Here is a 20,506-nt window from a genome sequence, read left to right on the forward strand (position 1 = left end):
TCGCCGAAATGAAAAATTAACTCAAGCAGTGGAAATTCTATTTCATTAAAAACTATTTACTGCAATGTAGCAGACAAGAGTAGGAGACTTTAGAATCTGGTAGAATTTGGTGGTAGTGGGCATAGCTCCCTTCAATGCATATATATTATTATATATATTATTTAATGTAAAATCAGCACTTCATACGGATGAACATTCACTTGAATGGTCTAGTGCTCATGTGACACGACCATGCATTTTTAATATATATATACGTCCATGCATTTATTATATATATTTCTTATTACGTTAAACTAATCAAACCAATTAAATTATTTATCACACTAATATTACTATTACTACTAACTCTTAGGCATCCGGTTAATCGAAAAATCTTGAATGCCAAATAATCCATAATGCAAATCAAAGCTAATTCTAACTATCTACTTCTCAGTTCAACCTGAGAATATATATTAAATTAGACATCATCTATATTTTCTTAATATATTTGATTTAACTTAATACAAAAATTTATACTAAAACATTCTTAGCCATCCTAATAAATTTCTCGGGTGTTACACTTTTTAAGGGGTCATTTTTTTTTTCTCACTTGTTTTTCTCTTTTTTTTCAAATCTTTTCCCACTTTTCAAGGGGGGGATTGGTTGTTTTTGGTTTTATTTTATTTATTTATTTCATGGAAATGGTTTTTTGAATTAAAATTAAAAAATAAAATATTATTTTAATAGAATAGATAGAAATATAGCTAATCCGATGTAGAGGTACTTAAAAATTTATTAGCTAAACTAGATAAAAGTGAGTTTTGAAAAGCCATTTTAAATAACAACTTGATTCATCCATTGCGAACGCTAAAAAATGTTTTTATATATATATATATATATAAAATGGTTAAGTTTAATTGTTCTATGTTTGTTTTAACGTGAAGGCTAGAAAGTAAATTTAAATATAATCAGTTAAAAAAATTATAAAACATGTGCTATAGATTATTTTTCAAAGCACTTAAACCAAAACCGAATATATATATATATATAGGGTAAAGATCAACAGCACGCGGCGTGCATTGCACGCCCGTGCTGTTGATCTTAAAAAAAAAAAAAAAAAAAAAAAAAAAAAATTTTGCACTGGGCGTGCCACGCCCGCGCGTGCTGCCAATCAGTGCTCATATATATATATCAGCTACGATCGTACGTGTACGTGTGTGAGAGAGAGAGAGGTTTAATTTTTTCTCATGTCGGCTATATATCGGCTACGATCGTACGTGTACGTGTGTGAGAGAGAGAGAGAGGTTTAATTTTTTTCTCATGTCGGCCACATCCAAAAGAGGTTTTTTTTTTTTTTTTTCTTAAACAGACGTGGCATAAGATTGAATTTTACCGATGTATAGAACGGGTCCATGTGGAAGCGCATAGAACCAGTGTTGCGTTTTTGAAGGAAGTTTGTATCTTAAGTTTAAGAAATATGTCTAAAAAATTACAAAAAAGTCAAATAATAAACTCTTTAAATGAATCATAAATATTAAAATTGTTACATGAAACTCTACTATTGCAATTCTTATGATTATTAAAATAAATATTTTAATGATATAGAAAATAATTAAGAAAAATTATTGGAGTGTATTTTAATATGAAAAAGCGAAAAGTAGTTTAAATCTTTAAATATAAAAAATAAAACCAAGAAATTACTAAAAATGCTCTTATTGAGTATATTCCTCCTGATAAGACAAAAATATTCTTTTTTGTACTTTGTCATGATCACATGCATGGTGGACTTCAAACAACGTAAAAGCGTGAAAAAGATCAAACCACCTTCTAGTTCTAGAAGGCCGCAAGACTACAGCAAAGCCACTCGATTAATACTGCCTTATGCACAGGTTTAAAGTGAAGCGACTTCAACCCACGTTTTGTGTATTTAAGCTAAAAGCAGTTCTTAGCTTAATTTTTTTTTTTTAATAGAATATATATATATAAAAAAATATTTAATTCTTATTGGTAAATGATAATATGCTATATTTTTAATAAGTAACATTTTTCTTTTTAAATTCTCACGGTGCCTTTTTCACCGACCCTTTGATATATATATATATATATATATATATATATGGGTAACTTTACTATATATATACAATCTATATATAATAGATTAATATCCGTTGAGTCATGTTGTAATCATTGACGCACGAAATCTTAAGAAACCAACATGAATATCGCTAATCAACTCGACTGATGTGGAATGGTCCGACAACACCCTTTGACTTTAACCATCACTTCAACAGCTTCAACCTTTTTTGGTTGAATTTTTTGTGGAATCGAATCTTTTTTTGGTTGAAAAGTGATAAGCTAAATATATGTTCTTTGCATAGCATATAAAAGTGATAAGCAAATGTTTTTAATCTTTAGATAATGTCATATATTGAGTTTAAGCAATTTTCTCCAGCCCAATTAATTTTGACCATGACTAGCTTGCTAATCAATTAAACTTTCATTTGACACAATATTTTAACAAATTTTTTATTTTAGTAACAAACAACTCCAAGCGTACATAATTCAATGTCGTCGACCGACAATAATATTGGAGGACAATGACGAATACAGAGAAAACAAAAGAGTACAAACCGAAACTTATTAGTGTACTTATGCATCACATAAAAGAAGAGAGACACCTCATGTCCTAATGATCCTTAATTAGTTCTATGGAGGAGGCCCGTTGAGATCAATCCCTACTTGTGTCCGTTCAATCCAAAAGCGTCTTTCCCCCATTGGTCCTTGGTGCTCATATTCATAAAATGTGACAGTATCACCTATTCCAAAGTCCTTTTGCTCAACAAATCCGCCCCATTGGCTGCAGAGATAATTTTTACCACCTCTTGTAATAAAATGCATGTTCCAGGTAATGTTCATCGGAGCGTCATAAACAATCACTTGACCTCCATTCGCAACACCCAATCTTTTAGCATGCTCGGACGGTAAATATACTCTTCCTTCTTTGATGTCACTTCTCGTGAGAACCTTGGTAAACAGCTCTTCCATGGCTGAAGTCGAAGTCGATGTTGAGGCTTCTGAGTTCCGATCCTAGAATGAATTATTGGGTTGGAGGAATTACAAGAACAATTAAGTGATAAAATAAAAATATAAACAAGCAAAATCACATACAAAGCTAAAAGTGATATTAAAAATTGAGTAAAAGCAGCCAACGATGGAGGAGTCGGTCGGAGAAAGGACGAAGGTGGTGGACTGGTTGGTGGGGATCCGCATAACAAAACGTCGATATTACCAGGCATTATACTTTTTTTACGACAGTAGAGGTGCTACTTTGGGCATAAAGGTTAATATTGTCTTTTCTTATTTTATTCAAGAAAGAAGATTACTTACGTAATATATCCATTTAATTCAAGCTCTTTTATCAAAAACAAAAACAGACTAACTCACAGTCTCACACAGCCTTGTACTGAATGGATGACCCATCTTTTCTATTAAATCCATGCCATAGCTATATTTAGTTAACCAGAAATCAATGAAAAAACAAAACATATTGATTTTTTTTTTCTTTAAAAAAAAAGATCTTAAGCTATTCAGAAAACGAATCAATTGCAAATCTAAATAAAAAATTTGTCGTAATAGAAACTCTATCGGAACGATTCAAATCAAACATCAACATATCCATGGAGAAATCATATCAAAATATCAAATAATGTAAACACATGTACAAAAGATAGAGAGACTCTAACCGAAGTGCACTCTAATGTTTAGTCGAATGTGTTTGGATACCCAACATGAGCTCACAATTTATAGATCGAGTCCAGGGCAGGGGCTACCTACCCCCACTAAACATTTGGCATGCATTCTTCTAAAGTCAAAAGAATGTCTTGGCCACCACCAAGTTTGGTCACAAGCAAAGGAGTCCTGCGAATAGACCCTTTTGTCGTTAACCATCGAAGCAGCAATTTTTATTCTTAGGTGCTGCTCAACAATCAGGATCTTTTCAAAGTAAGACCCCACTTCACAGAACATTCTAAGATACAGCCTGATTATGTCTTGCTAATTATTAGTGATACGTTAAAAAATTAAAAAATTGATTAAAATGATCCTATTCTCTAACGGTTGATGAGATGGTGAAGTGGCGGCTAGAGGCTGGAGGCAGAGGAGAGAGCTAAGTAGATTCCGTGTGGTTTATGATCCTTTTTACGTCTTAATTAATTAGATAGACACTACCTAACGCCACTACTTGTTACAATAATAATAATAATAAAAACTTTATACTTTTACGTGCAATGTACGTGCATGCATGTGTAGGGTCACGTGATTGACTCTTTATAGATTTTGTGGGGTGGAGATGCAATGTTCTTCCAAAGCAAGATCATGAAAGGTCTTTACACTTTTCGCCATTTTTTTTTCTCCAAATTACCAAATGGGTCCTCGATCAAAAGCTAGATCATAAAGTAGAATCGTCAAGCTGAATATATGCAATGAAATAATATATGCATAAACTGTTTAGTCCAATTAAATTACTTAACCCTAGTAATTATATCAAAATTTTAGCTTGTAATCACATCACTTTCATTTTCCAGATTTGATTATAGAATATTAAAGTCTGCTTTAATTAATGTCTTCAAACAATTAGTATTATATGTGGTTAATTGATATTAGTTCTAATATTTGTCATTTGTCGTGGGGCATCCATTATAGCATCGACAGCTGACTTCAAGTACGTAATCAGGATGATGTAATCAGAATGAGATCATTCCTTCCTCAAAAAAATAAAAAATAAAAAAGAATGAGATCATCCCGTAAATGAGGATGCAATATGACTAAAAAAAGTCAAAAAGACAATCAAACACAACCAGTTGTTTTACTCGATCGACTGAACCAGTTAGAAGATAAAGTTACTATTATGTTGAATTTTTATCATTGGATTGAGAATTGCTACACTTACAAAGGTTTTTTATAAACAAAGCCTTACAAATTGATGTGGCAAGGAAAAAGACAAAAACAATTTGGGACCAGGCTGGGTCGCGGGTGGGTCTGGCCTACACCCAGCCGTGGGCGGCCAGACCAACGGCGGATCTGCCCACGACCCGCCGTGGGTACGTGAGTTTTGTGCGTAAAACCACCCTCAATCTTCGGCTTGGACTGCTTCTCTGAATTCCTATACTCCGGCTTCACTTGCTTCTTGGAGCTCTGCAATTTGGGCTTCGATTTGTGTTTGTAGCTTGACTCTGTTTCGGAGGATGAAAAGGCTGCGCCAGAGCTAGACTCTGAGGAGCTTGAGGTTGAGTTGAAGAGCACAGAGCTGCAAATGCTCTGCTTCTCCATCCAATCTTCGATCAAGAGTGCCACGCTTAGCTCTAGAACTGCTCTGTTTCTTGAACATGGTGATTGTTTCTTTGAAGTGAGCCTCGTCGACGTTGGATTCGTCGATGGAACGGTAGATAGCGTCGTGGCCAGACCCAGCCGTGGGTCACCCAGGTGTGGGTCTGGTGACCCACGCTGGGTTTGGCCGAGACCCAGCGGGGCCGCCTGGGTCTGGATCCAGGCGTGCAAACTCAGGGGAATAGCTTCCTTTATTGGATTTTCGCTTCCTTTTGCTTGTTTTTGACCATATTTTCTCCAATTGTATCCATCATCAGACCTTCTGTTGAGTGTCTGAGTTTGCCTGAGTGTTGGTCTGTATGGTTGAAAACTCAGGGGAATAGCTCTGCATAGAACCGAATTCTGTTTTTACCATATTCTTCCCTGAGGAAAATTCATCCTGCTCGGTTGGTTCTTGGAAAGTCCATGGTTGTTGCGGTGACTGAAAAAGTTTTAACTAATGAAAAGGTTGTTAATGTGTTGCTTACAGTTTGAATTGTGGTATTTTGGGTTCGGATAGAGAAATGTGAGTAGTTTTTGTCTTCCTGTTTAACATTCTCAACAACCAAACAGCTTTTGATCACAGAAAGCAAAGTAGTAACATTCTCAACCCACGGCGCACGACGGGTCGCGGCTAGACCCTGGAGTGGGTCTGCCAGCGACCTAGCCTGGTCTCTCACGGGCAGCTGGTCCCAATTTTATTTTATTTTTGTCTTTTTTCTTGCCACGTCAGTTTGTAACGCTTTGTTTGTAAAAAGTCTTTGTAAGTGTAGCAATTCTCCATTGGATTTGCTTTTGACTCTTTTGATTTTGTCTCAGACTTGCAGAAAGAAGACAATTTAGACGTGTTGAAAGGTGAATTTAAGCATGGCTGCAAGTGGATCATGTGAAGATCATGGAAAATTCATGTTTAGGGATTTTATATCTCAAAATGAACTGTTTCATAAGGAGTTGTCAAAAAGTGACACCCAATATAAATTTTATATATATATATATATATATATATATCGAACCACATGTTCTTTTCCCCTGATTTTGGTTTTCCTTTTATTAATATTGAAGGTGGAGGGACAAAAGTTATGTTACTTTGTATGACACGGAAGAAAGAAAACCTTGAAAGTTTTTTCTAGAATCATGGCTGATCATACTGGTACTTATTCTGGTTTCAAATTTCATTCTAAGTGTGTGAGATTGAAGCTTACTCACTTATGTTTTGCTGATGATCTTTTGATTTTCTCTGAAGCAAGCTTGAGTTCTATTACTGTTATTAAGGCTACTCTTCTTGAATTTGAGAATTTGTCTAGTTTGAAAGCCAATCCTTCAAAGAGCTCATTTTTTTTATTCTGAAATTTCAGATAGAGTGAAACATGTTTTGTTAAATTAGCTAATGATGAAGGAAGGTCACCTCCCTGTGAGATATTTTGGTGTTCCTCTCATTTCTTCTAGGTTTTCTTCAGCAGACTATAGGGCTTTGCTAGATAGAATTAGTGGTCGTATAGACTCTTGGCTGTCCAAGAATCTTTCATATGCAGGTAGGCTTCAGTTATTATCCTCTATCCTTTACAGTTTACAAGTTTATTAGATATGAATCTTCTTTCTCCCTAAGAAGATTCTTAAAGCTATTGAACAAAAGTTTAATCGTTTTCTTTGGAATGGGAAAGGGGAAGGTGTAGCAAAGGCAAATGTTGCTTGCTCTGATATTTGCTTTCCTAAGAAGGAGGGAGGTTTGGAGTTGAAGAGGCTAGAAGTTTAGAACCAATCCTCTATGCTTAAGCATATTTAGAGCATTTTTGCTAGATCTGGATCTATTTGGGTAGCTTGGGTGAAAGAAAACCTCTTGAAAAGAAAGAGCTTTTGGAGTGTAGACATTCCTCATAATTGTTCTTGGAGTTGGAGAAAAATTTTGAAGCTGAAGGATATTGCCAAACGTTTCTTGAAGTTTGAAGTTAGGAGTGGAGAAAATATCCATTTGTGGTTGGATTGGTGGCATGCAGTAGGGATCTTGATTGAGCATTATGGCTTCAGGGCTGTTTATGATGCTCATAGTAATATTGAAGCAAGGCTTTCTTATGTTATTTGTAATGGGGATTGGCTTTGGAGACCAACTAGGTCTAAAGCTCTTATTGAGATACAAGTTAGACTTCCCGAAGTAGGATTGGGGATTTGTGATAAACCAGTTTGGACTGCTTCTAAAAAAGGGTTTTTATGTCAGCTCAAATACTTGGGATGTTCTTATAGAGAAGAGGGAGAAGTCTCTTTGGTGGAAGATGGTTTGGTTTCCTCTTGCCATTCCTAAGCAAGCTTTTGTCATGTGGCTTGTTATGAAGGATAGGCTTCTTACGATTGCTTAAATGGGGCTATAAGGGTGAGGTGCAATGCAGTTTCTGCCATAGCCAATTGAAGACTCGGATCATCTTTTTTTTTTTAATGCAGTTTTAGTTATAGAATCTGAATCTTCTGCATGCTTCGATGTAGGGTTGAGTAGCCTCCTATGATCTGGGATGATCTTATGCATCTAGACTGTAATAATTGAGGGAATAAATTCCTTCATTGTTTGTTATGTCGTTTGGTTCTTGGGTTTGCTGTGTACGATCTTTGGCACACCAGAAATGAGCTTAGACATGATGGTACTCCACGCACTGAAGAGCAAATTCTAAAAAAAAAAAAAAAATCTTGTGGGAAGTAAGAACTAGAATGGCTAGGAAATGAGGGTTTCTTAGAACTAAAGAAAATCTTGCTTTATGCTCTTTGTGGAATTTGCATACTGATATGCTTGTGAATGATGGCATGTAGGCTGTTTTTTCTTGTTTTGGTTGTCTTTCCTCACTTTCGTTGATTGAGGAGGTTGTTTTTACTTGTTTTTTGGCTAGTTTTTAGCCTTTGTAAGGGACTGTTTTGAGGTGTTGCTCTGATTTAAGCTCTGGTTTTAATGATATTTCTTATTCTTCCAAAAAAAAAAAAAAAAAAAAAAAACCTTGGAAAGTTGTTTTTTGTAGAAGTTTCTAATCTCAAATCTCATCTCACCCATAATTGGAGCGGCTTTGCTCACTAGAAGAACCTGAATAAAGATGATGTCATCACTTTTTATAAGCTCGAGACCAAAAAGGAACATTCCTCATGATTGGAGTGAAATAAGGAGCTTCTGGGTGTGTTTGTTAAAGGGTTTTTTTTTTTTCAAAAGTGAACAAATAAAAATGTTTAGTATGAAAAAATGTTAAAAAAAAAAAAAAATTGTTTTGTAGTATTTTTTTTTATTTGAATAATAATAAAAAGTGATTGATATGATGCAAAAAATAAGAGAGTATTTGAAAAATGAAAAAGTGAGATAAATAGTATTTAACTAAAAACGTTTAACAATCTTTGGAAAAGATTTCACCATGTCCATGGCGTGATGAATTATATTTTATTTATTAAAAGTCTTAGACTATGTTAATTAAGAATGTTGTTGGGTGCTTTGAGCTTGATATATATATATATATATATATATATATTAAATTTTTTATTTCAAATTTAAATTTTATTTAAAGAGTTCAATATGTGTGCGATAAAAAGGGCCAATGAGAGAAGAGTTTGTGGATCCACTACAATTTCAAAAAGTGTATAAATTCTCAAATTACAAAAAAAAAAAAAAAAAAAAATGTCACTTCTTTTAATTAAATATGGTTTTTAGTATTACACTTTTTGTCTTTTTGTTTTTTTTTTTTTTTTGTGGTGAGAATAGAGTAATCCTAACTAGCTACATACCACACAAACATTCTAAAAATATTTCTTAGTAGAGTACTAAATCTTGGATCATACATTGCTAAAAGCAATATCCAATTAATGGCTATTAGACTTTGCTACGTTAGCTTAATTTGTAAGATATTTATAAGAGCAATTACAATAGAAGAACCAAATGTTACTTCTATCTAAAATGGCTTTTCAAATTTGTAAAAAACTCCTACAATGGATTAACAAAACAAAAAAAATGCAAAATAAATATTTGATTGGAAGCTGGTTTTCACTACAAAAGAACGGTCCTGGCACTAATTAAATGCCTGGAAGTGTGATTAAATGTCAGGAAGTATATATTTCAGGTTAGTTAGTAAATATCTGTAGTAGAGTGCCCAGAAGGACCAAAACATTATATCGTGCACATGAGACATGCCAAGAAGTCCTAGCATATAATAATGTGCCAAGATTTATAACTTATTGGCACATTTTTAAGCCCCACCAATTTACAAAATTAGTGGCACACTCTCATGCCACCTGATAATAAATTAAAAGATATCATAATCTTATATAGACATAAAAAAGTAATACGAAATAAATAATTAATTGCTAAAAAACATATATAACCGCAACCATACCATGGCCATTTGTAACATTGTTCCTTACAAATCTACTACCAATCCATATAATTGTTTTTTAATAGCAAAATATAGATATAAAAAATACCACCAATTCACATAATTGTTCCTTACAAATCTATTACAGTTAAATATAACCGCAATAATAGAAGGTGCCCCTTGTTTATCAGCCCGTCCCATAGAAGCTAAGCTAAGGTATGCTCTTCATGTTGCAGACAACAGAAATGGGGAGATCCATTATGTATCTCCATAATTATATTCTAAATGTATGAAGAGAAAACGTCGATCATTTCAAGAATTTTGGTATTAATTTGAACCTGGCTGTCCTGTAGATTTGAACCAGTTTACGCATTCTCCCATGCAATCAAATGCACATTTCATGAATTTAACAGGAACAAATCTGATCTCTTTATAGCCGTTCACTTTATTTATTCTCACAGGCTCTTGATCACGGCTGCAGGCTTCCGCACAAATATTAGCGCAATATTTAATGAAGAATGCAGGTTTACCATCTAAATGGGGGGAGACAAAGGCAAGTGTAGAGGAAGGGGGAGGGCCATTAGCATGAGCTACAATAATATTAATATCTACCATCATCAAATTGATCAACACTATTATCATCTTTACAAGTGCATATTGTTCTTCCATAGCTTGCTTTTTTCCCAATTAATTTTATATATACGGTGTTATTTGGAAGTTTATTTTATTTTGAAACTAATTGATCGATTAATTCTTCTTACAATTAAGATATATAAAATTAATATATGTTTTATATAAAACAAATAAATAAGCTTTTAGTGTGAACAAAGAGTTCTTTAAAGAATATTAATTGGTGGTGACTTTTGGCAAGGTATAATGGGTTTTGAATTGGTTAATTATCTTTTGGTTTTTCTTGTGAAAATTAAAAGTCGTTGGAAATGAGTCATTAATGTAAGTTGTAGCCATTTCATTGGTGCCAAAAGTCACCATTAATTCATTAAAAAACTACTCTTTTTTTTTTTTTTTTTCCAAATATTGAAAGCATTTGTCTATATATATATATATATGAAATGACTTGGTGAGAAATTATCATTTTTAAAAATAAAACATTTAAACTTGGAAATGATTCAATGACTCAGTATGTACCATTGAATAACTTCCAAAAAAGACAAAAGGGTTGGGAGTAAAACAATGGAAATAAGCACAGTACTTGTGAAGATGATCGTGGTGCTGATTATGATTGAGCAGGCTCATAATGGCCTGTCGTCGGCCCAATTTGATTTATATAAGAATTGCGCTAGAAAATGTGACGACTTCATCTCGTTAATTATTTGGACTGTGCAGCTGCTTGCATGGAAGAATGCATAGAGTACTATTTCACAAACCTATGAGAACAAATTTAATTTGCATCAATAGTTGATTTTTGTAGAGAGAGAAAGGCTCGACTTTAATTTTCTCATGTTCTTTTTCTGTATTTTCTGTTTTCTGTGGGTTATAGTTTTCCCGATCGATGTGGTTTGCTCTTGTGGAGGAAACTTTTGTTGTCGGTGTTCGTCCTTCAACGGCTACCATCCGATTTTCTGCAGTACCTTTCCTGCAACAACCTCTTAACAAATGATGTTGCCTTCGCCGCTTGGGACTCTTTACTGAGTCCTTTTGCCCCTTATCACCGCCTTGTGCAGCCCTTACAAAGGCCTGACTTGTTTATAATTCATTTTGGATCATGAATGAAACCATTCTTTTTCTAATTGGGTTTTGTTGTTGGGGTGCCCACCTCTTTGTGGTTGTTTGACCCATTGTAACTTGCCTTTCCTTATTTGAATAGAAGAAAAAAAAAAAAATTTGCATCTCGTTTGAAGTAGAGGGTTATACATATATATATATATATATATATATATATATATGAGATGTCTTGGTTTTATTACGTAATTTCCTACTTCAGTTTTTTTTCTTGCAATCTTTATATATATATATTAATATATATGGTGGAGCAAACAATTTATAAAAGTAGAGCATTTTTTTTTTTTTTTACATGTCTGTAAGTATAAGAGGAGAAAGATTCGAACTAGTGACCTCCACTTCACATTCCATATGAAGAAATTGTGCCATTGAATGGAGAAATGCTAGGCCTCATTCATTGGTGGATTTGAATCTATTAAAAAAAAAAAAAAAAAAAGAAGAAGAAGATAGTTAGGAGATGGTTAGAAGAATGAGACTTAGCGTTACTCCATTCAATGTTCACATTATAGGTTGTGATTTAAGACTTAATTAAGTTAAAAATCTATAGTAGAGTTGAGATTTAAAAATAGTATAATATCTAGATCATTTTATTGAAAAGTAATAATTATGATTATAAAAATTCTATACTACAGATACCAAAGAAATCTAGAAGATCATGATCTTATTAATAAATAGAATATCTTACATCTAGCTAGCTAGGCTAGTTACAATTGATCTATGCAACCATGCAAACTATATATATATATATATATATATATATATATATATATATATATATATAAAATTTCAGGTAATAGGTGAAATGAGACTATCATTTCATGGTCAAAATCTTATTTTATTGCATCTAATGGTATGTATGATACTACGTTATTTAAAACTTTAAACGATATAGCAACATGTTTGTACATGTGGATGCATCCGCATTACGAGGTGAGCATTTTTAGGTAACCGTATCCGTATCCGCATCATGTAATTACTAACCACTATTAATTTGCATATCATGGAATATGCCTATTTTAATCTTTTTAGACCTTCTTTGAGTTGTTATTTGGGCCTATTTTAAATGGTTTTGAAAATTAGTGTTTTAGATAAAAACCCATATCTTGATTCAACATTCCAGCTTAAAAATAACAAAGAAAATACAAACATACAAATTACCAAGTATAGTTGGTGAATTTGTTTATATATATAACTGCATCCGCATACACTAAAATTATTATATATCTATATCTGCATATACAGATAGCGGTTAGCGGGCACCAGGTAGGGAAGCAGAAATTCTTATTGAGCGGGCAAAAACATTAAGAGAATAATTTAATAACCTAGAGTCTTGCAATAATATTGAAGCTTCTCTTCTTTGTGTATTATTTTTTTCTCAATTTTTTGGTGTTTCTCGGTTGTCTTAATTTTCTTTTCTCAAATTTTATCTTTTTAATTTATTTTTTGTTATTGTTTATTAGGGACTAAAAACTATTATAGTTATTAAATAACAATTAGATATATTGTAGTATGCAATCAATTAACTTAGGACCCCGTTTAATTTTTTTTGGTTTATTTAAGTTCTTTTATTTTGGTTGTTTTGGTGCCTTGAAACCCATATGATAATATATTTCACATTTACCTCAATATGATATGTTTATTAGACACTCCAAAATTTCAGCATGTATTATTCATTAACACTTCAATATCAATAGAATTCCTCAAGGCTATTAAGCTTTTTATGTCAGAAACAAAGAATTAAACAAAAAAAAAAAAAGGGAAAAAGAACCATGCAATTATCCTATCTCAATATGCAAATAACAACGTATGGAATTTTAATAAATTGATGTGTTGCTAAATGTCTAAGATTGAGTCTTTTTATGAGTTTTTAAATGAAATTTGGGTATTTAATTATAATAGATCATAAAAGGGTTGAGTCCATAATGGCCAAACTAAAATTTGTAGCCCCAATTAATATATATTTGTCACTATATATATAACTTTTAACTTAAAACTAAAAATAAAATTAAAATTAAAAAGTTTTGAGAATTGGGGGTGGCCATGGCCCCTACAAGCCACCCCCTGCATCCGTCTCTGGCGGGCACTCTCATCTTACCTTCATCATAATAAGTTATTTTCACATCATCTTTTGGATAAGCCCTTGTTTAAAAAAGAAATAAAAAAAATTTAGGGGTAATTACTTTTTCCTTCCATAAGTACAACGCATTGTCACTTTGTCCCCATGAACTGACAACTATACTATCTGACCCTATCAAATTACTATTTTATGCCCAAAACCTTCATTCTGTCTATCGAAGGCGTTAACTCAGACGGTCAACCCATCACGTGCGCCCCACTTGCCATCTTGAAATGACAATGCGTTGTAGTTGATGGAAGGAAAATGTGAGATAGAAAATTTTAATATGGCATGTGGGGCGCACATGACTGGTTGACCTTCTAAGTTAACGCTTTTGACTGACGTAATGAAGATTTTTGACACAAAATGGTAGTTTGATAGGGTCGGGTAGTAGGGTTGTTAGTTCATGGGGGCAAAATGACAATATGTTGCAATTGATGAGAGAAAAAAATAATTACCCCAAAAATTTAAAAGCCGATAGACATTGACACATTAATTCAATAGAATGAAGGTGGGATATATAGCAGTGTAGTTTATATCATTTCTTGATAACATATATATAAATACACACTATTAGATATGTGAATTTGGCCCACGAAATGTTCCTCTCCATTAGAAAACATTACTCTGAAGAAAATGTGCAAGAATTTTTTCTTTTTCCTTCGCTTATCAATATCCATGCAAAGAAGGACCAAATTTCCCAACACAATCAGATATAGAAGAATCTCTTTTACACCCACAATTAATGACTATAAGTAAACCATTTACTTTAGACCTCCAACTCTTAATAAAAAATTATAATTCTACCAAGAATACAAAATATATATATATATATATATATAATTTAAAATATACAAAAGAATAAAAAATAAAAATCTTTGCAGAATGGGAAAATTTTATGAGTGAACATAAGTTACATATATATATATATATATATATATATATATATATAATAAAATGAAGACCTCTTGAACATAAAATAAAGATTTTATTTTATAAAGAAAATAAGAATATGACCCATGTCCTACAATTTACAAATAACTCTAGTAGTCGATCTGTAATATTGTAATGAAAGAAATATCCACTACATATATAGCTAGCATGAAGAGCTGAGAAGGAGATCGAGGGAGAGAATTAAGAGCAGATATTGATAAAGGATATAAATTTTCTCCAAACAGGTATGGAGAAAATTTCCTTCAACTTATTATAATAAATGACAAGTGTCATTCAATAGGTTTAAATTTCTAAAAAAATATTAAGAACATAAATTTCCTCCAAACTGAAAAATTGGTTCTCATGGAAATTTGAAGGTGGCAACATCTTCCATGCAATGAAATGCACATTTCATGAATTCAACAGGAACAAATTCGTGCTCTTCATAAATAAGATTGCCGCAGGCTTTCCCACATAATTTAGCGCAATATCTAATGAAGGATGCAGGTTTACTATCTAATAAAGGGGGGCGATTCAAAGCCAGAGGGCAGTGTAAAGGAAGGGGGATGGCCATGGCCCATTAGCTTGAATAGCAAGCATCATGACCAAATTCATCAACACTAGTATCATCTTTACAACTGTGCTTACACCATGTTCTTCCATGGGTTTCTGAAGAATATAATGATGACCAAATGAATTAATTATGTTGTTTTTTGGAATATCTGATGAGATCAGTACGTAGAAACCCTTTTACTAATTTGTTATTTGGACCTTCAATCTCCACAATTTATAAGCAGATGGAGTATTTCCAATTTCAAATTTCAAATATTTTATTTTATTTTGAAAAAATTGATTCGTTCTGACAAAGAGATTTTATATAAACAATAACTTTTAGACTTTTGGCAAGGGACGTACGTATAGTGGCTTCTGAGTTGGTTAACTTTTAGACTTTTCATTGGCCAAAATTAAATTAAAGCCGTTATAACTTGCCAAAAGTCACCATTAATCCTTTAAAATCTACTCCTTTTTCAATCTAAAAGCTTTTGTTTATATGAAATCACTTGGGTAGAATTTATCATTGTTTCAAAATAGAACGTTTAAACTAAAATTGGAAATTATCCAACTGCTCTTGTACGATAAGTCGTTATATATTGTGCCATTGAAATCATATTATTCCATCGCACTCTATCATTCTCCCAACCCAGCCTAACTGCCACAAAAATATGCCAAACGAATATATATAATGCTTCCTACTTTATGATATGAATTTTGTTTTACTCTATCGATTTACATGGTATTACCTTGTTTATAAATAACATGCTAACATATATATTTACTATGTGACAATAATATATATACTATTAAATCTACAAAAATAAATCTGAACCATTAAAAAGTTCATCTCCTTAAATGAAATGATCCAAGTTGAAATAACAATTAAAGCGCTCAATTTATTTCCATATATATACCATGTTTTTGTGCATTGGATTAAAAAGTTAATTAATTCACGCATTGAAGTAACAAAAAGGTTAATAATTTTAGAACCAATTATTCCAAGTGTTTGTCACGCTCCCCAAATAAGGCAAATATATATGTTACATTTTGACTAACAAATTCGGTAAAGCTAGTCTGACCTATTCCAATAGTACCGTTGAAAAGCGTAGTGATTAGATAGGTCTACTACACTGAACTCCAACATTTGGTCTATTCTATTCATTTGTTGCAAACCAAGGAAATTCCGGCCTATCAAATGAAGACAACACATGAGCTCGAGCTCATCTGATCACCAGGCCAGGTGTCAGGGTAATACTCTCTCACATTCCAATTAAGCCCGTATATATAAATATACACAGAGAGGGAGAGACAGAGAGATCGCTAGCTAGGCAGAGTAATGGAGGACAGGAAACTAGGCAATGTTCAAAAACATTCCAGATTTCTTCAACGTTATTTTTGTCTAATCTCCATTGTCTTACACATCCTTCCCTTGGGCTGTCGGTCTTTCGACTACGGCGAAGCTCTTTCCAAGAGTCTCCTCTACTTCGAATCCCAGCGTTCCGGCCGGTTACCCCACAACCAGAGAGTCAAGTGGCGCCACCATTCCGGCCTCACCGACGGTCTGGAACAAGGAGTTACGTTCATTTCCCATACCCCAATTGCCAAACTCAACATATATTTATACACATTCATCTATTGCATGCTGCAATCGGCCGGCCGGTGACTTTTTTGGTTTTTTTTGTTTTTTCAGGTAGACTTGGTGGGAGGATACTATGATGCCGGCGATAATGTGAAATTTGGTCTACCAATGGCTTTCACTGTAACAATGCTATCGTGGGGTGTCATTGAATATGGAGAACAAATTGCCGGTGCCGGCGAGTATCATCACGCTCTGGAGGCAATCAAGTGGGGGACGGATTATTTCATCAAAGCCCATACTCACCCGAATGTGTTATGGGCAGAGGTAATTTTCAAATTTCAAAAACTTCTCACAAATTCAGAACATCTCAATCCGTTTACAAAAATAAAAAATAAAAAGAACATCTCAATCCACGCGTCTCTGTCGCGAGTGGGCTATTACCTCCACACTCACCGGAAAATAGATTTTGAATGTCAGAGCAGTCAGTCAGTCAGTCTCCGCGCGGACCCATTTTTAGCACCGTGATTGGCGCGTGTCTCACTCGCTGCAGCGTGATGCTTTTTTTTTTTATTGTTCAACTATTCAACCTGATTATCTGTCTATTTTTTTTATTTTTTATTTTTTAATTTTATCAAATGTTATTACATAGGTTATTAACATATAAAGAATTTTAGGTGGGTGAAGGGGACACCGACCACTACTGTTGGCAGCGGCCGGAGGACATGACAACGTCACGACAAGCTTACAAGGTTGATGCCAACAATCCCGGGTCGGATGTTGCGGGTGAGACGGCAGCGGCAATGGCTGCGGCTTCAATTGTGTTTAGGAGAACAAATCCACATTACTCTCACCTACTATTACACCATGCACAGCAGGTAAGCTAGTTTAATTGGGTTTGTTATATAAGAATATATGTGGTGGGTATACTGTTCACCAAAATTGAAGTATTTAATTAGTGAAATTAATGATAGAGGAAGCGTTTAACTAATCTTTTGTTTTTAAAAATTAATTAGGGTTATAATAGATGGGTTTGATTTGCAGTTGTTTGAGTTTGGTGACAAGTATAGGGGAAAATATGATGAAAGTATTGGGGTGGCAAAAGGGTACTATTCTTCTGTGAGTGGATACATGGATGAGTTGTTGTGGGCAGCTTTGTGGCTATACAAGGCAACTGACAAGGAGGATTATTTGAGGTACATGTTGGAGAAGGCAAATCTTTTTGGTGGGATTACTTGGGCCATGACTGAGTTTAGCTGGGATGTCAAGTATGTCGGTGTTCAAATCCTAGCTTCAAAGGTAAACCCCTCTCTCTCTCTCTCTCTCTCTCTCATAGACAATTTTTGACACAGACTACACCACCAATCCAATGTTTTGAGCCTAGCTAGGCAAGAGTCAAAAGAAATGAAATGGGTTTTTTTTTTTTTTTTTTTAGCAAAAGTGGTAAGCGTAGAGACCATTTGTGGCTATTCTACTTGGGTGTGACTATATTAGTCTTTACTCGTTGAGAGCCGCATATGAGGAGCCTAGACGATAGGAACTGCATGCACTATTTCAAGTTCAACTTGAGTTATATCTTGACCCAGTCCTACCAGAACATAAAATGGTTAAATTGCTATTATGAACAATTAAAAAGTCTATGAAACCGTAACACGAAATTTGTGTAAGAACCACACAACTTTGATTGTTATAACATTAACTTCATTGACTTTATTTAGGTCAGATTTTGGAATTGGATTGTTGTCATTGGGATATATATTCTATGACAGGACACAAAAAAATATCCTAATTCTTACAAATTCAGTTTCAATTAAAATTAGATCTCGACCCGAACATAAACTTCCAGTACCGTAAAAAAACTACAGATCGAACGCATCAATTAAGGTCTATTATTGTGAAAGCTTATAATGATTACCCTTTGTGGCTATGTTGAGTTTGGCTTTCCACTAAAATCAAGGCTATCAATTAAGCCAGCCGAAAGGCCAAATCCGATTTTTTTTTTTTTTTCTTCAAGCTTAGATTGATACACAGATATCATTCTTTATTGGTGACAGCCCTAATTAGTGGTAATTATAGACAGAACCATACCCCATGTACTTTCAATCATATATCATTATCATCGGTACCATAATAGTGTTTTTGGAAATGAACCCATCCGAGATTACTACATATAAATGCGCAAAATCAGGAAATCTTGGATTTTTACTTGTAATTTAATCTTAATACCACTTCTCTTTACTTTTTCAAGTTGCTGATGGAAGAAAAGCACAAGGAACACGTACACAAGCACATACTGGAACAGTACCGCTCAAAGGCCGAGCACTACCTATGCGCTTGCCTCGACAAAAACAACGGGACTAACGTGGAGCGCACCCCAGGAGGCCTACTGTACACCCGCCAATGGAACAACATGCAATACGTCTCAAACGCGGCGTTTCTTCTCACGCTCTACTCCGATCATCTCCAAGCCTCAAATCAGAAGCTCAGTTGCCCTAAAGGAGTGGTGGGCCCACGAGAAATCCTCTCCTTTGCAAAATCACAGGTCGATTACATCTTGGGATCTAATCCAATGGCCGTGAGTTACTTAGTTGGGTTCGGTTCCAATTACCCACATAGAGTGCACCATAGGGGAGCATCCACTGAATCATACAAAGAGAACAAGGGTTTCATTGGGTGCACACAGGGGTACGATAATTGGTACGGACGAGGAGGTCGGAACCCACATGTCCTGGTTGGGGCCCTCGTTGGTGGGCCAGATAGGAAGGATCAGTTTAGGGATGAGAGGTCGAATTACATGCAAACTGAGGCATGCACGTATAATACGGCTACACTGGTCGGAGTTTTTGCTAAATTGCATGGATTACAAGCTGATCATCTCTCTGTTAATCCACCTTCAATTGCTTCTGCCTAAAAGGATTAAGTATAGAGAAATTAGGAAGTTTTGGTGATTGAATCTGTGCACTAACCCAATATTGTATACCCATTATATATATATGCAAAAGAATATACAGAAAAGAAACGGTATGGCACTATTTTAGAGGTGACATTTTGTGTTTGCATGTCAGAGGTTCAGGTCGTATCCAAGCATGAATATAAAACTATATAAATTAACTATAATTCAACTCATTTAATTAAACGGATCACAAGTACCCTACACCTTAACCCGTTGATTTTGTATGTTGAGTTCATGCCTTGTCAAGGCATTAATATAAGACTATATATAGGTCAATTTTAACTTCAATCATTTAATTAAACATGTCAAATATCTCATCTCTAATCTGTTAATTTTATGTTTGGTTCGTGTTAAATTCGAGTCATTCAAAAATTGATAGCCATACTCTGTTTGTTAATGTGTTTTGAGGGATATTTTTATTTATTTTTATTTAAAAAGTGTTTTGATATATTGTCTTGTGTATTACGTACATTGTTTTTTTTTTAAAAAAAAAAAAAATTAACAAACCGCACTTGATTTTTAAAGATAATTTCTCAAAAGTGTAGGGAGGAAAAACAAAAAACATCAAATCCTAAAACGTGTATTCTTGTGAGTGGAAAGACATGTCAAATTGATCAACACCTACCCAAGACAAAAGCTAGTGGTATTTTGCAGGACACTTGTAAAAGATTTGGGGAGTTGTGACATTCACGGACATTTTGGATTATCTTTTTTCTCCATGATTCTAGAATTAATAGCTTCCTCTAATTACGGGTGCTTCATGCTAAAAGCCAAACCTGAAGAACACAAAATCCACGGTCTCTTGTTCAAAATTCCGGTGTCAATGGCCGCAAATTAGCCGCATGAAAGTGAGCCTGAATTTAATGCTCTTTTTACTTTGCCAGGTTTACGCGATTGGCAGCGCGTGCACACACCCACAGTTTTCTTGCATATTTTTGGAAGGAGAGTTTAATTCTCCAAGC

At 34.1% G+C, this 20,506-nt stretch overlaps 1 protein-coding gene across 1 annotated transcript; it reads left to right on the forward strand.

The window, feature by feature from the left end:
- The first annotated feature begins 16,351 nt into the window (after positions 1-16,351).
- LOC132174570 (endoglucanase 11-like) lies at positions 16,352-19,502 on the forward strand. Its single transcript, XM_059586206.2, has 5 exons — positions 16,352-16,588; positions 16,706-16,918; positions 17,269-17,469; positions 17,636-17,890; positions 18,840-19,502. The coding sequence occupies exons 1-5, from the start codon at positions 16,352-16,354 to the stop codon at positions 19,500-19,502; spliced, it is 1,569 nt and encodes a 522-aa protein (XP_059442189.2).
- Positions 19,503-20,506: the final 1,004 nt, after the last annotated feature.

The sequence above is a fragment of the Corylus avellana genome, chromosome 3, assembly GCF_965113065.1.
Source record: "Corylus avellana chromosome 3, dhCorAvel1.hap1.2, whole genome shotgun sequence".
Lineage (NCBI taxonomy): Eukaryota > Viridiplantae > Streptophyta > Magnoliopsida > Fagales > Betulaceae > Corylus > Corylus avellana.